The sequence below is a fragment of the Tyto alba genome, unplaced genomic scaffold (assembly GCF_018691265.1).
Source record: "Tyto alba isolate M040663 unplaced genomic scaffold, T.alba_DEE_v4.0 Super-Scaffold_23, whole genome shotgun sequence".
NCBI lineage: Eukaryota > Metazoa > Chordata > Aves > Strigiformes > Tytonidae > Tyto > Tyto alba.
In genome coordinates this window covers 19,301,320-19,321,239 of record NW_024881297.1, presented here as the reverse complement: position 1 = coordinate 19,321,239, position 19,920 = coordinate 19,301,320, and the positions used below count along the sequence as shown (strand labels likewise).

General features: G+C 36.0%; 1 protein-coding gene across 9 annotated transcripts in view; it reads left to right on the top strand.

Moving 5' to 3' along the window:
* The window catches only part of KIAA1109 (KIAA1109 ortholog), a 126,319-nt gene that overhangs the window by 22,507 nt on the left and 83,892 nt on the right, over positions 1-19,920 (top strand). For all 9 annotated transcript variants that reach the window (XM_042796299.1, XM_042796296.1, XM_042796302.1 and 6 more), the window contains exons 9-19: positions 4,827-4,906; positions 6,093-6,243; positions 8,152-8,308; positions 9,112-9,190; positions 9,961-10,052; positions 10,925-11,042; positions 12,140-12,295; positions 13,283-13,380; positions 14,383-14,561; positions 14,705-14,811; positions 16,856-17,064. In XM_042796299.1, the coding sequence (XP_042652233.1) occupies positions 4,827-4,906; positions 6,093-6,243; positions 8,152-8,308; positions 9,112-9,190; positions 9,961-10,052; positions 10,925-11,042; positions 12,140-12,295; positions 13,283-13,380; positions 14,383-14,561; positions 14,705-14,811; positions 16,856-17,064 (1,426 nt within the window). The remainder of the gene's footprint in view (positions 1-4,826; positions 4,907-6,092; positions 6,244-8,151; positions 8,309-9,111; positions 9,191-9,960; positions 10,053-10,924; positions 11,043-12,139; positions 12,296-13,282; positions 13,381-14,382; positions 14,562-14,704; positions 14,812-16,855; positions 17,065-19,920) is intronic.

Below are 19,920 nucleotides of genomic sequence, written 5' to 3'. Positions count from 1 at the left end.
GGCTTTTTGTTTCTACATTACTTTCTTTGTTTTCTTGAAATAAGGAATAAAATAGTGTTGGTTGTGTTTCGGTGACTTAACTTTTCTTTGTGTGTTTAGACTGTTGTTGTTTTTACCGCTGAAGGTTTTAAATATTGGATCTTTGAAACTGTTTTATTTATGGAGAAAAGTATTGGTTTTCTATCTCATTGTAGATTTGGGGGGTGGGAGGGTGTGTCCTGCTCTATGATTAATATAATGCATTCAGCTTTTATTTTCCTTCACTTTGGTACTATAGCTGTACACAGGATTTGACAGCACTAAATTTCTAGGATAAATGCAAGGCTTAAGGTGTTGACTTCTGTAGAGCTGATTTGCATATGGTTTGGAAAATACTTTTTAAAAATGGGCAAAAGTTGCACAGTATTTACCGTAGTAGAAATCATGTTATCTTTTGAAGACAGATTGCTGATTCTTTTACCTCTCTGTATTCCACATGAGCAGGGTTATGCAGCTTTAAGAAACAGAATGGTAATAAATCAAACAAAAGAAAGGGTGCTTGCATTAAATTATTTGACACTAGGATTCTTGTTTTATTACACTTTAACCAGCAAGACTTTTATGTGCATATTATATTAACATTCTTGATTGATATGCTATGAAGGTCATAGCCAGAGTTTTCTGCATTATCTTATTTAATGCTTACAATGTTACATATTCAACAGATAATTTGGACAAAACTGTTAAATTTCAGAGTCTTTCACAGGTGTTATTTGCTCAACAAAAAATAAATAACGTATACTATAGTTGGACAATTGTGTGTATGAATTTATGTAAAATGAAAATAGCTATTTTCTACCTCCTAAGCAACAATATCCAGAGAATTAATTATGATGTTTGGAAAGAACCTATACATCATTTGACTGTACCTTAAGTGGCTTTGTATCAGCCAAACACTACCATCTATAATATGCCTTTAAATATTTTCAAATAGCTTTCTGTGAATGTGTACAGAATCTTACTCTTCCAACGTTATCACAAAGGAAATTTCCCCAATTAATACTGAAAACAAAAAAGATTAAAGCAAAATAGGATTAAGATACTCAAACTATTAGCTTTTTCTCCTGCTTCTGCTAAACTTTTTTTATGCTGTTACCATCCTTACAGCTCTTGATGGCTGAAGGATGGCATGTGTGCAGAAAACGTGCCCTAATTTACTGGGTAGATTCAACAACTGACCCAGTTCACCGGAACTGGGAAAGTTTGAATCTTTAGAGCTCGCCCTCTTACACTTCTTTGTCTTAAAAATTAAGCTGAGTGTCTTAACTGTAAGAAATTCCTGCAGGCGATGCACGTATATAAAAATAGCTAAGTGACTTGATGAAATTTGTAATAGACTAATTGATACAAACATCAAAAACCCACCTTGAAAACAGTCATTATATTACAGACATCTCAACACCTCCGTCTTTTTTTGCAAGTAAATCCTCCAAAACCCAAGAAAAAAAAGATTGTGCTAAGAAAAAGCAGATCAAAGCAGAGTAAGTTTGGGGAGCAGTGACTAAGTCAGCAGGCTCAAAGTAAAGTTTAGGATACGTATCAGGAAATACTTTGTAATGATGATGATGTTCTTATTATCATTCATTGCCATTATCTAATTTGTTTTTGCAAATAGCCTGTGTTGGGGTTTCTGGGGTTCTGCCACCTCCATCACTGAAGTCCAGCAACGTCTGGACTTCTCCTGCTGAGGGTGGGTTACGTGGCCTCATTAGGTACCTTTCTCTTCCATTTTCTGCGGAGGTAGTTTCATATGCACTTTAAGCTGAGAATGCAGCAAAAAGAAGCAATACTGTTGTCTGTTTTGCATGGCTGTGCAGTGAACACGGATCATGGAATTCATCCCTATTAAGAAAAATATATGTTGGTCTTAAGTCTAAATCAGTTCTGCTACTGGGTTCACCACCTGCTGTGTTGTTTGCTATGGCCTGTGATGCTTTGGGAATGTAAAACTATAAGCTGCTTCAGTCACATACTATATATTTTCTTCTTAAAAAGGGAATCAAAACTGTTGACAAGATGTGATGATACAGAAGAGAACTTTGCTTTTTGTGGAAAAAACCCACACTGAATAGACAAAAAGCTTTATACAAGTGTAGTGAGTTCAGAGAGACCAGAACAAGAGTATGAAAGAGAAGTGTTTAATGGAATACGCAGACACGGTAAAGATGTACACTAAAAGGATTGGAGGAAAAGGACTGAGGAAGATGTTTAGCTACCACATGGGGTTTTGGTGTGTTTTTTTTTCTCTCTGCACTTCCATTTAGTGTAAGATCTAGTTTTCCTCCAGAAAGTGGAGTATGACAAAAGATGAAAGTGACATGGCAGTGGGTGTTTGACAGGAGGATTTGGCCATTCTGTCATCTCCCAAAGCTTTCATGTAGATACTTCTCTTTCCTACAACTAAATGACACTTTCTATTAGGCTGTGGAGTTAAGTCAAACTGTCCATCTTGAGCTAAGAAAACTTAGCTCAAAAACTGTGCGATTCTATTTAAGATAGTGTTTCAGATAAAAACAAAACTATTAACTATTCTAAGTCAGTATAGGTAAACACTATTAGGAAGGCAGAAGTAAGCAATATTAAAAATTTATTAATTTTTAATAAAATAGCAATGTAGTTCCTCCAATGTATTTTTATAGGTTTAGGTAAATTTGTATGTAGTGTTTTGAGACCTATGCACTCCACGTTGTCAGAGAGGGGAACGCACTTCCTGTGAAAGGGCTATAGTATTCTGTGTTTCAGGGACCAAAGCACGTACGGGATGGAGCAGCAGGGAGCAAGTACAGTTTGCCGTCGCCCAGCCAGGCCGCCTCGCTCTGCGGCTGGCTGACCCGCACGCTGAAATGCTGAGCGGCTGACCTGAGCTGCTGCCTTTGCTCGACCATGTGCCCCGCTGAGGGTGCGGTCAGGCAGCGGCAAATGACTGTGGTGCACACAGAAGTTACTGTCAGGCTCCTAAGTTTTACAGCTGGTTATGTAATGGGAGCTTCCCCTCTTGCTTTACAGAGCAGAGTGGCTTCCTTTGAGCCCCGTCGGTGATATTGATACACTGTGAGAGGCTGAAGTAACCAGCTTGCGGTGCTGTGCTGCGGTGCTGTGCCACGGGGCGCTTCCCAGTCTGGCTGACCTGCCTGTGCCTGCTGAGGAGCGTGGGCAGAATAAACTCAGCTCTTCCCACGAACTACTATTTATGTATCTCTAAATGCTTTTCTTCCCACTTCTATTCCTGCACCGCTATTTTTTTTTTTTTTTTTTTTTTCCACATATTACTCTATTTGCATCTCATTGGGGAGTCCAATTCAGTTTTGGACAGAAAAAAAAATAATTGGAAAATTGGGAGTGAATAGAAAGTATTTAATCTTTCTTTGCTGTCATTACTCTCAAAGTAAAATTGATTTTAAGGTTCCCGGTCTGTTGTTTTCGAAAAACTGGCAGTATATGAGATCTGCATCTTCTGTCTTCCGTATTTTCCAAGCTTTTCTGCGTTTCAACTGTGGTAAAATGGGCCATGTACTTCTAACAGGTCACACTCGTAGACTGTGTATTTCTGTCACTGGCATTTCCTTTTTTTGTTAAGAGGTGATGATTTATAAAAGTGGCTGAAAAGTGGCAAAACTGTCTTTTGCAGTAAAAATAGAATTTTCACATTATAGTATTATTGCTACTATAAAAAGTAATAATTATGTAAATTAACAAGTGGTAACAATGTTAGAAAGGGATTGTAATATACCAATATAATAGTCTCAGGAGAAATGTTTTGTATATTAGTTTAATCATTAAGACCCTTTTATATTGAGGGAAATGTTATTACGGAAGAACAGCCTTTTTTTTTTCTTTTTTTTTTTTTTTCTTAAGTAATGGTCTAATTACTGAAGATGTCTTGTCCCTTTGGTTTAGAGTGCTATTTTAGTAAGAAAACAATTAGCAGGTAAAAGAACAATATAGGGCAAGGAGAAAGGAACTCTTGAGAGAAAGGAACTCTTGATAGACAGAAACGTTGAAAGTAAAGCTTTAGTAGTTGGTTGTGGCTTTATAATACCTGAGAAATGTCTTTGTGGAGAGGAACCAGATATCTTCATGCTCGAGTTAACTAAACTTTTAAGTTACTTTATGAAATAATAATAATGTAATGATCAAGTATTTTTTGCGAATCAGGATAGATGTAGCCTAGCAATATGACAGCTGCCTTTTTGGGACCTGAGACCAGATAGACTTGAATATTCACAGTGTTTATTTTCAGAAGCTCATTTATTCTGAGGCAGCAGATACATGAGGAGTCACAGTGGGGTAGAGAGGGAAAGCAAGAAACTGAACCTAGAACATGCACTGCAAATTTAAGTTATAAACAGCTGCATTTGGACAGGCAGTGGTGTGTCCCGGGCACTCCTGTCTGTTCCGTCCACCCTTCTGGCAACACAAGACCGATGTGTGGTAGACAAGGCAGCCCCTGGCCCTTGCAGGCAGCCTGCAGTTAGGCTGCTGCCAAGAGCTATATAGATGCACAGAGCTGGTGTCTTGGGATCGTGTCAAACTTGAGTCTTGCTCACAAAATCTTCCTGATCAGGCACCACATACTACTCTATCTCCACTGTTGGCTTGCTTGATACAGATAACCATGGAATCATCAATAAAATGCTAAATATGTACTAGGTACAAGCTACAAGTGAACCTGACCTATGTAATCTCTTCCATTATGCCCAATATGTTGCATTTAAAATGACTTGATTTCATAAAAATTAATCTCGGTGCATTCCCTTTTAATCTTTGTTTGCACTCTTTCACTGCAGACCACCAAGGCTGATGGGTGAAGGTTTTGTTGTAATGCAGTCCAATGACGTTGATATCTATTACTATATGGATGAACCAGGTACCTTCTGTTAAGTACAAATATAAAATTTTAAGGGATTTGAAGGCTATTTGTTTAATTGTCTACACTTGCTAGACAATTTATTTTTTTTTAATGCTGAAAAACTTCTGTGCTGAAGGAGTTAGTATAATGTTTTGCAGCCAATAAAAGTGTACATAAAAAATTCCACTGAAACAAATGGGAAGAGAGTTCATGTGTTTGGTATTTAGAAGGTAGTGAAATCCTGAGCTGTATTCTTTTTAGTGGTTGTTGTCAACTTCTAGACTGTTTCATGTAAGAGGCCAGAGGAATTCCATAGATGAAATAACGGTACATGTAGAACTAACATTTTTATCCATGAGTAGTGTTATATTAATGTAGGTTCTCTGTCAACAGTGCTTTCTGCAAGTCTATGTGCAACATGGAAGCAAATTAATCTTGATACTTATTCTTGAAAGAAGTTATGTTTTAAGCTGTAAACTTACATGACGTAAGTTTCCAAATGTATTTCAGGAGTGGGGATGATTTATAGTCAATACCTACTGGAGTTTTCGGCAAGTTTATTTGATGCATTGGTTTATGAATACCGATGTGTCTTTTTCACTTTAAATCCAGTGCATTGTGTTACCACTTTATTTTGCTGGAGTTTTTGGTTTACAAAAGCTTTTGCTGACTCCGCTTAAAGTATTGCCTGAATCTTGAACAAAGGTAACACGTTCAATAATGATGTATACTGGTGCAGGATAGGTGGCAATTTTGGATTGTTGCAAATTACTGCTTGAATTTTTACTAGTAACTCCGTCTACTGCAGTAAGTCTTCCTTTTTATTTACTTGCATTGTCTGTAGAAATGATTTGAACTTGATCTTTGCTTTGAAACTTGGTTTGTAAGTACGAGTTGGAACTGAATGTGGATGTGTGAAAGCCTGTATTGGTAAAAAGCATACTTAAGAGAAAGCTGCTGTGTATGTCAGCATTTCACTGACATCAGTGAGCAGCACTTCAGAAAATCCCCAGGATTTTTGGTCATATTCTTGCCCTTCCACTGGGAGTCTGCATTGAATTGTGGCTTGATATTTGCATACTGTAGTGGTCTCAAATAAAACTGTCATCAGGACACTTTAATTGTTTTATGCTTAGCAAACATTTTTCCTGCTAATTTGAAGCAGCTTCCTTTAATAATCTGTTTATTATATTATGTAATATAGGTCTTGTACCAGAAGAGATGGAGGAAAGTAATGACGGAGAAGCAAGCAATGAGGACAGCAAATTACAGGATCTGCCACCATGTTGGGGTTTGGACATTGTTTGCGGAAAAGGAACAGACTTCAATTATGGACCTTGGGCTGACAGGCAGAGGTATTACCATGATTTACATCTTCAGTTTTAATCTTTAATATCTATTACTATTGAAAAATTATTCTAAAGTTTCCAGTATGTGATTGCTCAGACTTCTAATTTGTATGGGTTATACTAGGCAGTCTAAAAGAAGAGTCCTGCCACAATGGTTTAAGATTAGTGACTTCATTGTTTTTTTTATCTTGTTGTCCTTCCAAAATTAGGTTTACTCAGTGAATTTTTATTATTAAATTAAGAAAGTATGTTCCTATTTTTTATGAACAAAGTAATTTTACTATTTATCAAGTGTTGCATAAGTAAGAGTTTAACCTTTTAACTGGTTACCTTTATACTTGTTATGCCTCTTTTATCTCATGGATGGGAATACACTGCGTACTGATGAGGAAAGGTTTATGGAAGTACAAATCTGTCTGCAAAAATAATGAGGGGGGAATAATTTATCCCTGTGTAGGAAAATCAACCACTTGATACAGTCTCCAAAGTATTTATTTAGATCTTTTAGTGGTGAAATATCAGGACAGTGCTCTACTACTATTCTTCCCTTAGCCCTCACTCTTTTGCACATGAGTATTTCTGGTGGAGATGATAGGATTGTTTAGAGAGTAAAGGACTATTAACTAAAAGTGACATAAGCAGTGCTTTCCCTCCTTTCCCCTATTAATTACAGATTGATACTTCTCTTGGACTCCATTAATTCTCTGGTGAAACTATTATCATTAACTGTCTCTTAGGAGTGTAAGGATGGCAGACCAAAGAATAATCATTAGATATGACAGTGTTTTAGAGAATTTAAGAGAAAATGCTAGTTTCTAGAACATACAGTCGGTGAATCATTAATGATACTTTTAATACTACAAAGAAAGCTCACTCAATGATAGTATGGTTTTTATAATTTTAACTAGCTAGACAGAAGGCAGTTTGGTGCCTATGCAGTGTCTGTAAAAATCATAGATATGTACCTGGGAAAAATTTTGTGTTGTGCCATAGATAGAAGATATTTTGGAAAGTGCCTAAATGTTCTAGAAGCACAGATCTGTAGGAGTTCAGTGGACTCTGTACTCTCAATTCATATAAGGGCTCCTACAAATACTGATCTTTAATATATCATGCAATAAAATCTTGGGTTTCCTCAGGATTTTGAGAGTGTATGTTGTGTGGTGTTTGTGTTTTTTTTTTTTTTTCGTTGGTTGGTTGTGTGTTTTTTTGTTTTTTTTTTTTTTTTTGTGTGTGTTTTGGTTTATTTTGTTTTTTAAAAAAAACTTCTAAGTTGCTATAGTGGTCAGCTGCTGGGTGCAGGAAACTACTACCAAGCTTAAAGACTTACTTCCACCCCCCTGAGACTTACAAGCTATGCTGTCTGTGGTTCATCTATGTGGCTTTCCTTTCATGTAGTTGCATGTTCAGATATAAGTCTGCAGAAGTGCAGGCTTCATTTCACTCCCGTTCTGAGGTCCTAAAGTTTTGTATTTTATTTACTTCTGGCCATTACACCAATCATTTATGCATGAACAGCAACATAAACAGACTATATCCTACTATGTTTTTGTAGCAGATTTGTAAACCAAAGATTAGGAACAATAAGAAAAACATATCTTGTTTGCTGTCTGAATGAAAATATTTTTGTTCCAAACTGTTTATGTTCTCTCCATTTATAGCTTTTATCCAAAAGTCACTTCTTGTCATTGAAACTTTTGGAGATTTCAGTAATGAGTTAGAAGGCTCCCATGATGAGGAATTTAAACAAACATTGTTTCTTATCACATCCAGTGGTTGACTAAAGACTCAGCTAACTAGAAAATAATTAAATGAACCAAATAGATGCATAAATATGTATGAATGTGTATATATTCCTTCTGTGAATAAAACCAATGCTTTCTAAATTTTTTATTTATTTTTTCCCCCCACTAGGGATTGCTTGTGGAAGTTTTTCTTCCCACCAGACTATCAAGTGATGAAAGTCTCAGAAATTGCACAGCCTGGGAAACCAAGACAGATTCTTGCTTTTGAACTGCGGATGAATATTATTGCAGATGCCACCATTGATTTGCTTTTTACCAAAAATAGGGTAAATAGTGAAAACTTATCTAGAAAATAACTTGCCTGCTGTGATAACACTATGCTTTTTGGTTGTGCGTATTTTTACTGGTCTTGGGTGTTTATTACAGAACTATGGTTTTAAAAGCTAGGCAATTCTTGTTTTAGTCTTCTTATAAGCAAACCCTTCAAAGAGAAACACTAGCTGAGAGGCATTAATATTTGTTGGTTTATTTTAAGTTTCTTTTAAGCCTTAAAGCTACATCTTAAGCCATGCCAGCTCCTACAGTCTTGGGAATTCATGATCTAGACTTCCTGTGCAATCTTCCATTAAAATGAAGCTCATCATGATGAAAAGATAATTTCTTCTGACATTGGATGAATATCTAATATTACTGGAGAGACGATAGTGGGGGGAGCAAAAGATGTGTATGTTGTAGGGGTCTGGATTTTTCTTTCCCCTGTTGCTACTTTTATAAATGAGATATAGCGTGACTTCGTTGTACACTTCTTTTTTTTTGGTGACTGAAAGGGCTAGGAAGTGTAGTGTTAGAAATATATGTTCCTCTAACCTCTCAGGCCTTGAGTCAGAATGTCTTGCACTGTTCCTATTAATGGATCTACATCAGCATTTGTTAAACCTAAATATGGTGTTATTTTGTACCAGTGAAGATAGGTAATTCATTACTAATTTTTTCTGACGACAAGAAAGACTTCAGTCATTGGTTGCTTTAATCCAGGTGTGGATAATGGTAGCCAGAGGCATGAAGTACAGTGGCTGATGTGGTGAGCCCAGAAATAATGTTTGGACTTTCTTCCTTTCTTGCAATACAGGAAACTAATGCTGTACATGTAAATGTTGGTGCAGGATCATATCTGGAAATAAATATTCCTATGACAGTAGGTGAAAATGGTGAGTTAAGGCTAAGCTTAATTGTTTTTCCTAATGTTTTTCCTGAACAGTTAGCTTAATTCCTATGTGTGTGAATGTCTTGTAGTGTTTTTCCTTTGTGACTGAGATGTATATTTTTATGTAAAGGAGCAAAAAGTATTTCCGTGTTCATTTCATTGTAAGATGTTAAAGTATGTACTCATTTAAATAGTTACATTACCTCTCTTTTGTTTGGATTAGGAAACACAATACTAGACAGTGTATCATGTAAGTATGTTTTGAAGCTGATTACAGATACATTATCAACTCAAATCAGGAGGACATCTCCAGTAGGATTAGCATAGTAGTTAAATCATGCCAAGAAGTGAGTTATCAAAACTACTTTAGTAGTAGTTTATTTAAACATAACAAATCCCCAAATCCAAGATGAAGTGGAGATAAATGTAGTGTTATGGGAGTTACTTGCTGGCTGGTTTGAAGCCCTTTGCTAAATGGATTGTTAGCCTGAATCTTTCTGGCACATTTGAGTTTTATTCTGCGTCTTTAACCAAGATCTCCGGAACCTGAGCATTTCCAGACCTGGCAAGAAGACTTTTGTCATCTCTCCTACATGAAGGCAGAACATGTTAAGCTCTTCACTGACAAACTGTAGAGGACAGAATTATTATACTACTAATTTCCATCATGGTATTTCTTGCTTGTTAGTGGACTGCTGAAATCACTGGTGAAAATTATTTCAGTATTTGTGTGTCTTACATCTGAATGATTATGTTTACTGTCTTGTTTGCTAGGCTATTCACCTACAATTAAAGGGCAGCTTCTACATGTCGATGCCACCAGCAGTATGCAGTACCGGACTCTCTTAGAAGCTGAAATGCTAGCTGTAAGTTTGCATTAATAAGCACAGACCTTCAGTCTCTAGAGGATTTTTAATAAACAATGTATTTATTTGTCTGTGGGGCAGTTCTTTAGGTTCTTAAACATTCCAGAAATATGCCTTTTTAATGTATTTTGCAAGACCTTAATATGTAAGGAACTTACATAGACACACATAAGTGCATGTGTCTAACTTCCAGTGACACAGAATTTATATACCACGTTATATGTGTTTTGAAAGCAGTGGAGGGGTTGGAGTACCATTTACAAATCTTGCCTCATTTCCGATGTAGGCATGTGTTCATATAGGCTTTACCTTAGTAAATTATTATACTTGTTAGCTTTGCTTTAGAATGTGAGTGTGAAGTACTTCAGAATGCTTAAATTACTTGAGACAATTTTAATACTTCATTAATCATTTGTTTGCCTAGTATTTCACTTCTGCAATACTCTAATTTTGTAGATTATCTTTCTCACTGGTTTTTAAATGAACTTCTTAGAGTGATGTTTTTAATGTTTAAATTTGATCTTCATATCGATGGTTGAAAAATATTGTGTTCTGAGGGACTTTCTTGTTAGTGTATTGTGAAAAGTGATGCTTTTAATGAAAACTTAGTTTTATAAATTGCTTGGTACATCTGCTGCAACAGAAGTTCATAGTATACTTTTCCATATAAATGAATATGCTAACACTTGACCTTCAAATGCAGAAAGGGAGAGAGATTAAATTATTAAGGAACTGGAGAGGCCTTCTGTTCATCCCAGCAGGAAAAGAGTTTTAATTATTCAGCAGAGTACATATGTGAAAACTGCTGAGCTACAGGGTCAGGCATTGTCATCTTCTCAAGTAATTCTGATGCTTTAATATCTTGTTCACAGTTTCATATTAATGCCAGCTATCCTCGGATATGGAACATGCCACAGACATGGCAATGTGAACTTGAGGTTTATAAAGCAACCTATCATTTCATCTTTGCTCAGAAAAGCTTCTTTACAGGTAACTTCTTTACTAAATAAGTTCCATATCAAATTAAATATTCTTTCTTTAGAATTTGTTTTCAAATTATGCAAAGGTATACAAGGTCAGGTACTCTAATTTCACATATTTAGGAGAACAAGTTGTTTCTGAGGACCAAGTTCCTGATATTTTCTGTTGTCTGTAAGTGTCTGTGTACAAGATATTTGTATGTTTGTGTAGAGATGGCAAATAATTTAATTTTCTAACCTCTAAACTAAATTTGATCTGCAGTTTTGTTAAGTGATTTTAAATTTCAGTTCAATTTATTTCTCTCAGAGCTACTGATTTGTTTAATATTTGTCACCTAGGATGTTGATTTCTCTGATATATCTCTCTTTGGCTGACTGCTTTTCAGCTACTTAAGCTTTAGGTTGTGTCCCTGTGGCTGACAAATGATTAGAGAAAGTATTTTGCTCCTTAGAAGTTTGGCTGTTTGGAAGAACGTATATGCACAAGGCAGTATCATGTGATACAGCATCACCAAACTGTTGCTGAACATTCCAGCTGCAGTAATGGACAGAATATAGCCCCATCAATGTGGCACTGTCTGGGCTAATTAGCCCTGCTGGGAGGAAGGATTAATTAGTGCAGGCATAGTGCCATGCTAATAAAGTTATTCTCCTAGTGAGACCGGAGCCATTATCTGTGTAGTGCTGCAGTACGCAGCATAGTCTACCAATCTATTCAGAGCAAACATGAATGTCTACAAGACTGTTTTGCTGTGTTAGAAAATACTACTGATGTACACGTTCAGAGTGGAAAACCAAAAGCAAGCAGTTGGCAGGCCAGTGCTTTTAGTGTGACTTTGCTACTGAACAAAACTAAACTAGAAAACTTAATTAAACCTACAGCTTTCCAACTTAAAAAGCAGGTGAGAAATGGGAAATGGATCATAGCAAGTGTTTGTGGAACATCTGCCTGAGAAATAGATGCTGTGTATTGTTCTCCTTATTTTCCCTTTTCTGTAAAGGAGGAAATGGTTAAGATTTACAATTTATGAAAAGACAAAAATTAAAAGAGGAAATCTCTCACTTGACTGCTAATAACTTGTCTTTTATTACTTTATGTGGCTTTAGATTTGATCCAAGACTGGTCCAGTGATAGTGCACCTGATATTTTTTCATTTGTTCCTTATATGTGGAACTTCAAAGTCATGTTTCATCAATTTGAAATGATTTGGGCAGCAAATCAACACAACTGGATTGACTGTTCCACCAAACAACAAGAAAATGGTGAGATCACTTTTTTATTTGCAAGAAAAGTACATACTACAAAAACTATGCTACAAAATCTAGAGTGTATATAGAGAGAGTACAAGAGCTGTGAAATTTTTACTAGAAAATGTGTGTTCAGTGATAACTACCCATTTTGCTACTGTTGATGTGCATAAACCATCCTCAATCTGTTTTAAGTTCTAACTTTGTACAAATGCATACCTTTTGGGGGGAGAGTGCAGCTTTAGATAATGTTTTCGCATTCATTTTTCAAGACCCTTTGAATCATTGGTTTAGTACAACAGTTTGCAGAGAGCAACTGTGAGGTCCTGACATACATTCAATATGCTAAATGAAATCATTCACTCGGGAATACACTTTTAATTTAATGTTGGAAAAATTCCATTTGAACGCCATATAACTAGAAATGTGTTTCCTGTTCATTTCAGAATAGGAGATAATGCTGCTAACTCTAGACAAAACTAAGAGGTGCATTTCAAAAGCCAGAACTTTGTGTAACTTGCAGTTTGGTTTATACGTATTTCAGCGGTCTACACTGTACTAGACTCTTATAATTTCAACCTAGAAAGAGGATGGTGGATTAAAAATCATGAACTTGTGTTCTAGTTAAAAATAAGGCTCACTACTTCATCAGAAGCCTGAGGAACTTTGAATATGTGTTTTCTTGTCCAAAAACTGGTGTGTGAAGCAATAAAGTAAGTCATAAGATATTAGTTACAGTTGTTTTTATTGTCTGCTTGCAATTTCATTGTGCTAAGTACAGTGTCTTTCTATAAAGGACAAACTGTAGGGAGTAAATAATTTCAGAATAAGTTAGTATGACATATTCTTAGAAATATGCAGTAGTTAAAACATCAATTTCCTATGTCATGAGTTCTTGAATATATTTTCAGTATTTTTACCTGTATGTTTGATAATTTGTCTAAGAAGAAAATAAGGAGTAATTTTGACAGATTTTTTTTTGGTTTTCATCTTTTCTCCCAGTTTATCTAGCAGCTTGTGGAGAAACACTGAACATTGTTTTTTCTCTGCCTTTCACTGACTTCGTTCCAACCACATGCAATACTAGATTCTCTTTAAGGGTAAGTTCTTACCCCCTCCTCGCTTTTGTCTCCTAAATGTGAGATAGTTTCCCTACCTCCTTCAGTCAGGAAATTTTGAATAAACTCTTTCCTGAAATAAAAATGCTCTCTCTCACTTACAGCTCATAGAATTTTTATTTTAAGTAACCTGGAGGTAGATGGGTTTCTGTTGCTTATATGAAGCATCTAATCATAGGCTGGTTTACTTCATATATACATATTTATATACACAAACAAAAATATATTTAAAAATTATAGACACATATGCTTCATACATGCATATATACACACATTTATTATGTATATTTACTATATGTACTTAGACTGTGTGTCTGTGTATTTTATCACTTGGAAGTCTGTTCCCATTTATTTAGAAAATGTTAAAATTTAATGTATGTTCAAAGATAAAAGTCAAATACTGGAATGGGTACCCCCAAACCATTTCGGAAAGCCACTTCCACACTTTTAAGAGAATAGAATAAGTAATAATGATAAAGTGTTTTTAACAGACACAGATAATTCTTTAAAAGACTACCTCTTGTCTTCCCTAAAATAGAAACAATCTACTGCTACTAAAAATAAAAAACTATTAGATGGTGATGTTGGTAATTTTGTATAATTTGATAGCGAAGAAAGAGAAATTTTATCTTTTTTTTTTTTTTTTTAAGTATGGTTTAGTTGAGATGTAGGGTAGCCTTGGGCCAGTCACTTAACTTTTGCAGCATGGCTTAAGCAGCAGAACAGGAATCACTACAAGTCATGCCCCTGTGTTTTACAGATTGCTATGGTGCGTTATGTGCAAGTTACTGGACTTGCAACTGGTCAGGACTAGAGAGCTGTTGGGATCGTACTAGAAATTATTTCACATGTGAAAATTGAGATTTCTTGCATCATCTTGCCTGTAAAGAGAAGATGATGACGCATCTGAACATGCAAATGGGGTGAGCATTATGCATAAAGCCAATGTAAATTAACTTTTCTGTTACTAATGTTTCATTTTAGGGAGAAGATGTCGATCTTCATTTGTATCTACCAGATTGTCATCCTAGTAAATATTCCCTTTTTATGTTGGTGAAAGATTGTCAGCCTAATAAAATAAGTCCTGAATCTTGTGTTTCTGCCGAATGTCAAAGTGGTCAGAAAACAGGCAAACCCAAATGGAGGAACATTACTCAAGAAGAGTGAGTTTTACTGTGATATGCTGATGTCTTTATATTGGCTCTTCATATTACTTTGTTTGTGATGAAAGCAGCCTCATGTTCCTGGAACATATTTAATGACACTATTGTACTTCAAATAAAAGTGTGATGTTTCTTTTTGAAAGGGCTGGATGGGTTGAATGCTGGACAGTCCCGAGTGTTGTGTTTACGATTGACTACTCATGGCACCCAATTTATCCTCAGAAGGCAGATGAGCAGTTAAAACAATCCTGTAAGTGTCACTACCTTCTTCTTGTTAGCATGCTTCATTTCAGGAACTGCTGTGACTTTGGTCACAGCTTAAATTTGCAGAAATGAATTTTGAATCTAACTACTATTATATGTCACATGGTAAAATGCTAATCTTCAGAATGCGTCAGGTTTGATTTAAACACCGGAAACATCTTGTGATGCAAAATTTCAGAATGCGTCCCAGTTCCCTGTGTAAAAAGGATACTGTCTGTAGTTCATTTCTCCTTTTCCTTAACAAAGTCGATCTCTTAAATGGGTTGTTGCATAACATGAAATATCACTTGGTATGTTGAATATGAAGTACAATATTTTTGGCAGTGTCATGTTCCTTAGCCTTTCTAAATTTTTTTCCTTTGGATGTTGTGATGATGTCTTATGATTTAAATGTTGAAATACACTATATATGAGATATAACAACGTCTTACCTTTACAAATATGAAACTCCGAGATTTCATTGTAGCTAGCACTGTTGACGTGAACCATGGCCATCAGATACAAGTGTTAGACTGGTCATTCTAACACTGATTTCTAACTAAGAATATTTAAATTTTAAATGTCTAAACAATATTTCTAAATAAGAAATATTCTGTAAGTATGTGCTTGCAATGAAAAAGTTATAAAATACTTTATTTTAAATGCAGAAGGAGGTATGCAGGAAGTTATGGGGTTACATAAATGTCTTTGAGGTTGAGATGCTAAAAGCAGAACCAATGAAGGAGAGGTATTAGAAGAATAATAAGAGCTAATTTGAATGGGCCTCAATCAGCAGGTGTTAGAAGACATGCTGGATAGCATTTTCAGGTTTTGAGTTCCAACAATTCAAATCTAAAAGAACTCGGATTTTGGAGGATGAAGCAGAAAAAATAAAGTTCTGTCTTGCAGCTGTTCATTAAGTGCTCTTGTGAGACTGTCATCTTGTGCTAAACGTGCTTACTTCAAATCTGAAAACACTTACTCATAATCGTAGCAATTGAACCTGCATTTGAAAGTTTGTACATACACAGGTAATTGCATCTGTGCCTTCCTTCAATGAGTAATCCAGCACAGTCCAGCTCAGTTCTAATTTGTGATGCTGATAGAATGTGTTTGTTACAGTAGCAACATCTGTATTTTATTTTGAGTCAAATGATAGAACTCTTTAAGTCTCTGAGAAACACATACGTTGAATTACAAGAGATGCAGGTTCCAAAAAAGTGGTGACCTCACTGCGGCATTTAGCTAATGTATAACGCCTAACATAATGCAAGCGCTGAGCAAGCACTGCAGGCAATAATGGTAAGTTAAAACCTTGAAGGTTTTCTGGCTACAGGTGTGTATTCACAATAGTTCTGTATGTGCCGGTTCTTCCAGTTAAACTGGCATCTGAAACCTTACTCCATCTGGAGCATCAATTTGATATGGTATTCCCACAGAGTTCTTTACATCCCTGCAATTGCTTTACATCCCCAAAGCACTTTGAGTTATCACTTGCTTCTCATTGCTGTTCCTCACTTCAAAAAAAGCACTTTCTTCTCCCTAACTCAAAAAGAAAGGGTAGGAAGTAAGATTTTAATTTCCAAACTGTTTTGTGACTAAAATAGTTGAGTCATTTGAGATGAAATTTTGGCCTACAGAGCTACCGGTTCAGAATAGTTTTTTAATACAAATTTTGCAGTTTTCCTGTTTATTCACTTGTGTTTATTCTTCAGTAGCTATGTGGCTGTGGGAAATCTGCTACACTGAAATGAAAGCATGTCTTTATTTAACTTGAAAAGCAAGATAAATAAATGAAATGTTTGGGGGCGACTTGAAGGACTGTTTTGCATAATTAACTTTGACTAAAATATTCTATATTTTCCTGTCTTCCCATCGTTACTAGATATGCGAAACCAGTTCCGTAGCATAGACATATTAACATGATTATACAGACCAAATTTGAAAGCTGCAAAAAGTTATGTATTTATTACACATTCGTATTTGCAGAACTCTGTCCATCAGATGCATAACCTGTAACAAAAATATGCTTTCTTTATTTTGCTCCAAAGTGTCAGAAATGGAAGAAACAATGTTATCCGTGCTACGGCCATCGCAGAAAACAGCGGACAGTGTGCTTTCATCTCCCTCAGCATCAGCCCGCCTTCCCCTTGACCCCGCAGAGCTGCCCCCCGATAAGCTCCATGTGGAACTGGAACTCTCCCCAGATTCCCAGATAACCCTGTATGGACCCCTGCTCAAAGCTTTTCTGTCCATAAAGGTAGGTGTAGGAACACAACTTGTAAAATTTATGGATGACTACATGTAGGAAAGAGAAATAATTAATTTGAAATAGAAAATCAGAATTCTGCAGAATATGTGCATTTACATGAAAACTTTTTAAAAGTACTAGTTTGGAATGACTCTGTTTGGTGATATGACGTAGCTGGGATGTATTCAGCTGTCACAGGCTGATGAGACGACTTCCTATATATATATATATATATATATATATATATATGTATTAGACCCATATCAGCATTGTTTTCATTTCAGAGAAAGTATATGCACTAGACTTCATGTGCAGAAAGTTTCTCCTTTGACTTTTGCAGTAGTAAGAAAAAAAAATTAAAAATTCCATTATTATGACCAGAGCTTATATTAACAACCACTTGTATGCAAAGATATATCAGAACCCATGCTTTTAGTTCATTTTAAGTTCTGCAGTGTCCCAAATGTTTGTTTGGCTTTGTTTTAATTAGATTCTGTGAAATTTCTGGAGTTAGAAACATGGAGGGGAAGAGGGAGGGACGTGACAATAAGTTCAATTTAAAAAGCTACTTCAATCAATATTGAAGAAGAATTTTTCATCCTTTTCTTGATGTTCATCTACTATGCTTTAAAATGTTTGTGTTGTGTCCTCTTCCATTAATGATCTTCAGGGTGACTAGAAACAGCTTAATTTCTTCCCACCTTCCTCACCCTGCCTTGTGTGACAAAAGAGGAGGTGACTGAACATGTCGCTTCTGTTTGACTAACAGTGAAATGTTTGGGTTTTGATTGGGTTGGGGGGGGGGGGGGGGGGAGGGTTTTTTCTTTTCTATTTTTTGTGGGTGTGTTTTTGTTCGTTTTTTTAAAAGGTCTGGCTTAGCCTATGCAGATTTAGGCTAAGGTAGTGTTTCTAAAGGCTTTCATTTTGGGTCAGAGGACGAGGAATTTTCTGAAGACAGGTCATCAGTATCAGGACTCATACTGAAACAGTTTCAATTAATTTAAATAAGGTATTGCATGTAAGCATTGAATAGCAGAAAATAGAGTATAGGACTTTCAAAAATGCTCATTATTTTTTCATGTCGCCACTGAAGTAAATAGCATTAAAATTAGGCCAGTATTGCATCTTGAAGACTTCATATCTCCTCATACAAAGGAAATGCACCCGTGTTTGAATTGTTTATTGAGCTCCTCTTCTGTAGCCCATAAATTCATGAGATGGTTCTGTCTTTACAAGCAAAGCAACGTTTCTTCAGTGCTCTTTGCCTGTGGAGGTATATATAAGCGGTGTTATACTAGATCGCTTGGTTCTATGATGATTTAAATTTTTTTAGGTGCAGATTTCTCAGAGTAAATCTAGCTTTGATCTTCTAAGTCTCAAGATAAAGTTTAGATGAATAGCCCTTTTCTGAAAATGCACATTTATTGTTTTTTTTAGTATTTTTGTGACTCTTTGCATGTTATTGTCCAGCTGTGCTGGAAGCATCTCTTAACAGATTTCTTGGGGGGGTTTTATGCATCTTTCCCTGATTTGTGGCTGAATTGTTGTTTTTAGTTTGTTTTTGTTGATCTTTTTTAATACATGCGGGAAGGATTCCTGGACACGAGTTCTTCATGCACTTTTGTTATGTCTTCTATTCTTGGGAGGTAGTTTTTTGCTGTAGTGCACTGTGTTTCTTACTGAAGGGCTTACTGGCCAGGAATGAATGATTTATAAGTCCTTGCATCCCCAGCAGAAGGTACCAGGAGTAAGTTACTGGAGTTCTTAGCACCCTCTGCTGGGTCTGCCTTATAATATTTCAAGATCTGTATTACAACACTGACATTTATCTTTTCTCTTTGCTAAAAAGCAAAGTGGATTAGCTTTGCTTAACTTGTGAGGGTTTCTTGGTTTGGCCACAGGGTAGTGCTTAATTCATACGCGTTAACACCAGAAATACTTGAGACTCAGTACAAGATGGTAAAATTACATGTCCACAAGAGTCATTATTTCAAGGGTGATAATGAGCCTGCCTTTTCTGCAGACCATTTTCAAGGACACAGGTACCTTGCAATTGCTTGCTTTCTTTTTGCTGTACAGTTCTTCTTTACTTGCTTGTGCTGCAGACTTGTGCTTACAAAAGAACAAAGAAGTTTTGGAAAGCAAATAAGGCACAGAAAAAGGAAGGAGGGGGGCAAGAAACATCGTAAGATTCAAACCTGTTTCAGTTCAGTCTTGAGTCCAGTACTCATTTGTGTACATCTTACAAACCACCAGTGGAGTTTGTGATAGTTGGAACATTTCTGTCAACATGAGAGGCTGAGGGACTGAATTACTTTCTAAGAATGAATGAGGACCAACATTTGTGTCTTGTAATCTCTTTGGTCAGATTTTGCTCCACAGAATGCTTAGTCCCCAACACCTCTCACGCACTGAATTAACAAGAAAATATAACCTGCATCATTCAGAAAATTCTTCTTGATAGTCTCGACTTTTTTTTTTTAAGGGTGGCAGGAGGTGACAAATGATCAGAAATCTGATTCTCTGATTCTGATGCACTTAAAACACCAGGAAGTTGATTTTTTTGGTTGGTTTGTTTGTTTTTTTGTTTGTTTGTTTTTTTAAGTAGTGATGGACTTTCTGTTTCCCATTAGAATTTGGCAAAGTTGCTTTGGTCTTGGATAACTAAGGGGAATTGGCTTAAACAAAGTGGGGTTTAGATCTAAGGGGAGAAATGTTTATGAACTAGTATTTTAAAAGTATGTTTAAGGGTTTGAAATATGCTGATAACAAGCTTCAGAAGTTTGGATGAGACTGACTTTCTGCAGGATGTTTTGTGTTCTTACTCTTACCTATTTTTAAAAGCACGAAGTCTGTTTAAATTGT